The following is a 7,398-nucleotide window of genomic DNA, read 5'->3' on the forward strand; positions in this document are numbered from 1 at the left end:
GTTGCAAGATGAAGGTCATTGGTTGTTCGAAAGAAATAAACCCCAAGCTTTGTCAAATAGTACTAGTTACCCTTACTTGGTGGTCACTTACAGATCAACATAATAAGTAAAAACACCAAGAAAAAACACTGGTACTAAGTAAATACTACAATAATTATGGTAAACAACACTCGTAAAGTTATTGCTAATGTTTAGAAGATTCTAGACAAAGGGTGAATTTTATTATCCCAAAAAGAAGCATCAAATGGAGACACAAAAAGCACACTCCTGACTTCTGCATAGCGAGGATGGACACAACCAACACCAACACAAGCACACACGAAAACAAGCTGGCTGTTGGGTTCTACAATAGGTTGCGTCGACTGCAAATTAAAAAATTTCTATGCGCAGAACAACCAGGAACATGCTACGAGAATGGATCACAGATTGTTACCACTAGACGCGTAGTGTCGTGCAGCGGAAGAAGAGTTGGGGCAGCGCGTCCGCGTGGTTCGTCTCCTCCTCGTCCGATCTTCCTCGAATGGCCGTCGTCGGATCCCTCGTACAGGTTCGCCGGAGCGGCACAAGTGCGCGCCTCTAACGGTATCCGCGCGTACTAGGTCCGATCACACAACCAGCGGCGAGTGGAGGTGGCTAGTTGCAATAGATGCAAAGCCCTAAGGACGGCGCCGAAGCGATCAACTGAATATGTGTGCCGGACCTCCACTATTTATAGGCATCCATCGTGGGCTCAACACTTGGGCCTTGCACGGATCCTAAAGCCCAAAGTCTACTCGATCGCGTTCCAAGTCCAGCTCTGATCACATCCGACCAGTGTCCTCCAAACCGACCTCGTAGGTTCCTTTCCTTAAGCGCGCGACCCCTTAGGTTCAAGTCGGCTTGGTCACAGTTCGGATCACCTCCGACCTGCACGGTTGGTAGCGGCCTCTAGCAAGGCGTGCCGACCACCAAGCAGACTATGAAGCTGGTTAGGCGAACCTGTACAATGTGTCACACTTCTGTTCCCTTTGCCTCACGATATATGTTGTCGGGCTCAAGGCGAGACTGTCATCCTTGTGCTAGCCCGACCTCTTTCCTGTTCCAGTGATACCGACCACAAACTGGATTATCTCGTAATCCTTGTCGCATGGCCATGCTTATCCTGGTCGGATCACACGAGGGCCCAGAGTATATCTCTCCTGATCGGAGGGGCAAATCCCATCTTGCTCGACCATTTCTCACAGCATGGGTCTGGACAAATCCGAAACCTACCTTTGTAACTACCCAGTTACGGAGTAGCGTTTGGTTGGCCCAAAGCAAGTCTGTCACCATCCCGAGTACATGCGTCAGCTCAGGTCTTAGGACATAGAACGTATGTTGTACTAGACACTCACAGATGACATATCACTGCGTCTCATAGTTGGATCTGTCCGACTCGGACCTTATCTCGTCCATATTATCCGGTTAGCATCCAATGCTCCATGGCAAGTGAGACCGAGCAATCCACCATGTCATATGGTAGTCTAGTCCGACGTGTGCCCACAAGTCACTTGCGACTAGGGACAATTTAGGATGTATCATACAACACAAGATCTTACAGACAAGTCACATACTTTTTTTTGAGAATCACCGGGGGGGTAGCTCCCCACCTGAATATATTGCTCAAAACGGCTGCCGCAACAGCAGAAACAGGTTACAGGGGCACGATGCATCGTGCAGAGAGGTAGGTCCGCCACGAGAAGACGTCCTCCTAGTCCACCGTATCCACAAGACGGTGTGACCATAGATCTAAGTTAGCTATTAGGTTCCTAAGAGTTATTACAGAACATTGGTCAATGTTTCTGAAGAGCATATCATTTCTTGCAGCCCAAATAGATGAAAGGAGCGCAAGGAGGACGAGAGGCCATGCGTTGGTAGGTAAGTGTTGGGGCAGTGGCAGATCCCATAGTTCATTGAGATCTTCGTCTTGGGCATATCCCCAAGGACTATATTTATTCATAAACACATAGGAAATATCATCATACATGATTGTCTCTAGGGCATATCTCCAACACCGGCAAGTAGCAAAGTCATATAAGACCAAAGCTATGAATAGACGAGGAAAAAAGAAAATCCAAAGGGATCAGATTTGTGGCCAGTAAACTACAACAATGGACATATCTGCACCACCAATTCATGACACCACACAGATGATGGTGTTCTTGAACAACAACGCCTTCAAGAAAGGAGTAACACTCAAGCGTCCCCGTCAACAGATCCAACCACCAAGGCTAAAATCAAGATTTTCACCCTAAAGAATCAATCTGAGCATATTCGAGCAATTCCTTTAACAAGGAAACGACAGGAAAACATCACCATTGCCAGGTATAACTACCTCGGGTCAGACCTAGACTTTTACCCCGAGCTCTCGAAGTCACTTAAGTGATGTCACCACCATCAAAGTCACTTTAGTTTGTTGCCACCACTTTTACGCAATCCCAGCAGGTACATGTGATGTGACTATCGTCGCTCCACAACCATCCCTTTGCGTCAAGTCGATGTCCAATATTTGCATCTCACTGTCCAAGTCAACCACTGGATCTTCGTAGACGAACATTCACAATGATCTTTTGGTGACCACTGCGTCGTGAAGTCCTTGGAGGTCGGTGTAGCATAATCTGCAGCCACCCCCAATCGGACGACCAAATCTGAATCGCCATCATCAAGCCGTGGGCCATAACGCTATCGGCCGGTCACCGCCTGCGCGGAAGTCCACCACCTCATCGTCGCGGTCTACCTCCTAGTACAGACGCCGAAGCACACCCCATGCCACGTCATGAGCGCCAACGACCAAAGAAAGCTTTGATCCAATAGGTGGCAACGAGCTGCAGCCCACGGGGCTGCTGGCGATGTGCACAACCCAGATCGGCGCTGGGGTGCCGTCTGCGAGCATTCCATGCCAATGGCAGGCTCCGAGGTTTACTGAGCCAGTGGTGGCTACACAGGCATCGGCCACACGGGGAATCTGCCGGAGCCTAGAACACATGGGGAACGGTCATGATGGTCGATCACAAAGTCATGTGATAACATAATAATATAATTAATGTAGCCAAGGATGAAATTGTGATGTCAACGGTACAGCTACAAGTTGTAAACATGTACTGACCATCATTAGAAAGAAAGAAGAACACTTGCTATATTTGTCAGTATGATGCTACTCTTGTTAGACCGGTTGATTGCTTTATTTTATAAAGCGGAGCGAAAGACTGTTTCAAGAAAGAAAAGAAGAACCGGCCAAAGGGTATCTACATTACCCGATAAAAAGGCTGACCTACACCAGCAATACGGAAAACAACATTTTGGATATCCAAATTGAGATTAACCGTTGTCTCTCCAATCTTCTGAAAGAAATTAGGAGAGCCATCTTGGACAATAAGCCACTCCCAGCTTTTCTGATGTCATATATTCCCTCCGTTCGAAAATAACTGAACCACCGTCAGTTATTTTCGAACGGAGGGAATATATGTAAACATTGGGAGTAGTAAATACCAGACGTGGGAATAATTAATATGATTTGCTTAAGGGAAACATTTGCGTACGGCGGACCGGCCGAGCGTTCGGCCGGTCACGCCGCGTCACGTACCTTTTGATCGCTCCACGTGGGCATCTGGGTCCATCCCACTGCCTCCCCTTATCCTTTTATATCCTTTCCTCGGTTTAGCACATCCACTCGTTCCCCAAATCTCCCTTCCCCAATCTCTCTGATTCTAATCCCCTCTCACCGCAATCACTCCTTGCCAGCCATGGTCAGCCACACCACGGCAATCTTCCCCGGCGAGCTGTCCTGCTTTGGTGCTCGCGCAGCTCCTCCCTCACCCACGGATGCAGGAGGGGCTGTGTGGTGGACTGGTGGTGCGGTGTTGCAAATGGAGAGCGCCGGCGGCTATGGGACGGGTGGTGTGGCAAGACGCTGCTGGAACAGCCATGGCGTTGACCAGACAACAATCAAGCGGCGCTGCAAACCAGCAGCCGTCGGTGATGGAGAAGACACGCTCCGGTGCTGCGACGGCTGGCTTTTTTGCTGGAAGCATGCCAGCGAAAAGCTACAACCAGCATTGCCGGTGATGGAGATGGCAGGCTCCGGTGCTGCAACCGGCTAGGTTTTTGCTGGAAGCGGCCAATGAAAAAGCTACCTGCACAGCGGCCAATCGACGGTCGGCGGTGCTACAATCGGTGGTCGGCGAGCTACAATCACGCCGTTGCTGCCAATGTTGGAACCATCGAAGCAAAAAGCTGGAAGCAGCGACGCAAAAGGCTGCAACCGGCAAACGATTTTGCTACATTCATCATGGCGGACCCGCGACCCCGCGGCGACGGTGACATTTTTGCTGCAACCGTCGTCTGATTTTGCTACTATCGGCGAGGTAATTTGTTACATCCATGGTGGCGGAGCTGCGATCCCGGCGACCAAATTTCTTTTTGCTGCAACCGTCGTCTGATTTTGCTACTATCGGTGAGGTAATTTGCTACATCCATGGTGGCGGAGCTGTGATGCCGGCGACCAATTTCTTTTTTGTTGCCATTGTTAGTGTTTTTTGCTACTACCGGTGATGTATTTTGCTACATCCACTCAATGTCGTTTACTGGTGGTCGTCGGTCATAGCGAGCATCACGACGAGCGGCGGCGGTAACACATTGGGTGCCGCAACCATGGAGCGTCGATGGGGGGAGTTGCAACCGTCTGAGGTGGAGCTTGCAACTGAAAATTAACTAGCGAGAAGGTTCTCCGGCGAGCAGCAGAGGGGCTACAAGGAATAGAGGTGCAAGCGGCCGGCTGCCGGCAGCCGTTCCCCTCGCCGAGCTGCACACGAAGGCGGAGTTGTGGGGGCAGCGGCGTGGGGATTTTTTTGGGATTCGTTGGGAAGAAGAAGACGGGTCTAAGGGAATACTAGATTCGGGGCGAATAATGTTTTTTGGATGGCTGTACTGTACCAGATCCAACGGCTGGGGCCGGACCGGCCGAACCTAGCGCCGGTCCGCCGGCGCCTAGTACTGGCCTTTGCTTAAGCTGAATCCTGACCTTATTCGGTTGGAGCGTGTACGGTTATTAACTACACGTACGCAGCTGCTTACTCCGATGAGCCAGTTGACGTTTGACTTTTCTCGGCCAGATTATTCTGGCTACCACAGTCACACACCTCCCCTTCCAGCTTCTCTCTGACAATCTGGCCCGACAACGAAGTCAGCCTCCTCCTCGGCTGAACGAACGTAGCCACGCACGTACGTCAGCGCGCGCGTCGCAGTCCATCCACTGCCCAAGACCATCGAGAAGCAGCGAGGCTCCGCGTCCACACGTTTTCCTCCTGTGCTGAAAATGGGAAGATCAACGACGGATATCCATCCTCCTGGCGCCGCTCTGTCAACGACATCCGCACCGCGTTGCTGTCGATGTTGCCAGGGTGGTATATAAGCGCCTCCATGCCTCCATCCGCCAGCAACTCCCGCCTCACTTCAAACGCTCCACTCTCCAAGCTTTTGGGTCTCTCTCTACGCCCAGGACACATAGCCATGGCCATGGCCACTGCGAACCAGGACGGCGCCGCGACGTTCCACGACCATCGCGGAGGTACAGCAGCGACGGAGCTCCACGGCCGGACGATCTCCTCCGAGCAGGAGCACGGCATCATCGTCGCCGCGCTGCGGCACGTCGTGTCCGGGTACACCACGGCGCCGCCGGAGGTCGTCGTCGCCGTGGCGTGCGGGCGGTGCGGCATCGACGGCTGCCTCGGGTGCGACTTCTTCGGGGCCACCGAGCCGGAGGCGGTGGCGGTGGCCGTACCCGTGGGAGGGGTGCAGAGGAAGCGGCGGAGGAAGAAGAACGTCTATCGCGGCGTGCGGCAGCGGCCGTGGGGCAAGTGGGCGGCGGAGATCCGCGACCCGCGCCGCGCGGTGCGCAAGTGGCTCGGGACCTTCGACACCGCCGAGGATGCCGCGCGGGCGTACGACCTCGCCGCGCTCGAGTTCCGCGGCCCACGAGCCAGGCTCAACTTCCCGTGCTCCGACGAGCCTCTGCCTGGACACGGGAGCGACAATGGTGGCGGTGGCACTGGCGCGGCGCCGCAGAACGAGACTCTGACGACGCCGTCGCCGTGCAGCACGGACGCTGGCCAGAGGACGCCGGGAGAATGGCAGCTGGGTGCGGACGGAGCCGGCGACCAGGTGTGGGAAGGCTTGCAGGATCTCATGACGATAGATGGACAGGACCCATGGTTCGCGCCATTTTCGAGTCCAGCATAAGTGTATCTGGAATCTTTGTATAGAATTAGTGGTTACTGATAATGATAGATACCAGCTGTTAGAATAGACTAACCGAGAACCGTAGTAGTGATTTGTTCGTTCAATTTGTTGAGACAAAGCATTGCTAGCACAGAGTCGTTACATTTGTTAAGCATCACGAAGTTGTCTCTGTTTACTAACGATTGTACTGTTTTATCACCTGAATTAAGAAACGAACGCACGGTGTTATATCATGGGTTGTGCGAAAAACCTGCCACTCAAATGGTAACTCGTGAAAAGAATGAGGCCACTCAAATGTGTATCATGTTGTCTCGTATGAAAATACATGTCTTCTCAGAATACAATAAACAAACAAACTAAACATATATCACATGTATCAAACTGTTTCTTTTTAGTGGTAATATTTAAGGACGTGAATAACTCTAGATTTAGGGCCTGTTCTGAAGTCCCCGCTCCACGCTTCACAAACTTCTCGTGCCGAGCCGATTCGAACGATCTAGCTCCATGAAGCTAGCTTCGGGAAGCTGTGGTCGATCGTAGTGCAAAAACCTGGAGCGAGGAAGGCCTAAGACCACTGGTGTTGGCTATGTGCATCCTAACTGTGCAGAGGCCGAGCGTGTGCTCACTGTGTTATGTATCTTCTTGATGCTCCATTTTGAGTCAATAAAATTCACCCTTTGTCGAAGAAAAAAAACACCACTGGAACGAGAATCTGGAGTGAAAAGGATTCATCCCCTCGCCAACCACGTATCGCTACGAATCGGTACCGCATCTCCCCTCGACAGCGGTCGGACGCTGGTTCCAGCCAGCCCAATATGGTGCTCGACAGTCCAGGAACCGCTGCCAGGTGGAGAAGCTGATTTAGCTGTCGAACCGAAGGAAATCGCTGCATGGAGTGAGAAGCTACGATGAAAAACCGGATCTGTAAAGTTTTGTGAACCTATGGGTGAATAGCTCCCATGCGACGTCGTTGGTGTGAATTGTCTCTGATGCGACGTAGTTGGTTGTAATAGATCGCATGCGACATCTGTGTTGGAAAAATAGCTCCCATGTGACACTGCTGCCTAATCCAAAGACACATGTTTAAAACTCGAATCAGGTGAGCGGGACCCACAGCGTGGGACCCACTAACTTATCCAACTC

General features: G+C 51.8%; 1 protein-coding gene across 1 annotated transcript; it reads left to right on the top strand.

Annotated features, from left to right (window-relative positions):
• The first annotated feature begins 5,460 nt into the window (after positions 1–5,460).
• LOC123116279 (ethylene-responsive transcription factor ERF109) lies at positions 5,461–6,488 on the top strand. The gene has a single exon (XM_044537260.1). It carries the CDS (start codon positions 5,527–5,529, stop codon positions 6,253–6,255), a length of 729 nt encoding a protein of 242 aa, XP_044393195.1. The 5' UTR covers positions 5,461–5,526; the 3' UTR covers positions 6,256–6,488.
• The last annotated feature ends 910 nt before the right edge of the window (positions 6,489–7,398 follow it).

Source organism: Triticum aestivum, chromosome 5B (assembly GCF_018294505.1).
Source record: "Triticum aestivum cultivar Chinese Spring chromosome 5B, IWGSC CS RefSeq v2.1, whole genome shotgun sequence".
In the NCBI taxonomy this organism is placed as follows: Eukaryota; Viridiplantae; Streptophyta; class Magnoliopsida; order Poales; family Poaceae; genus Triticum; species Triticum aestivum.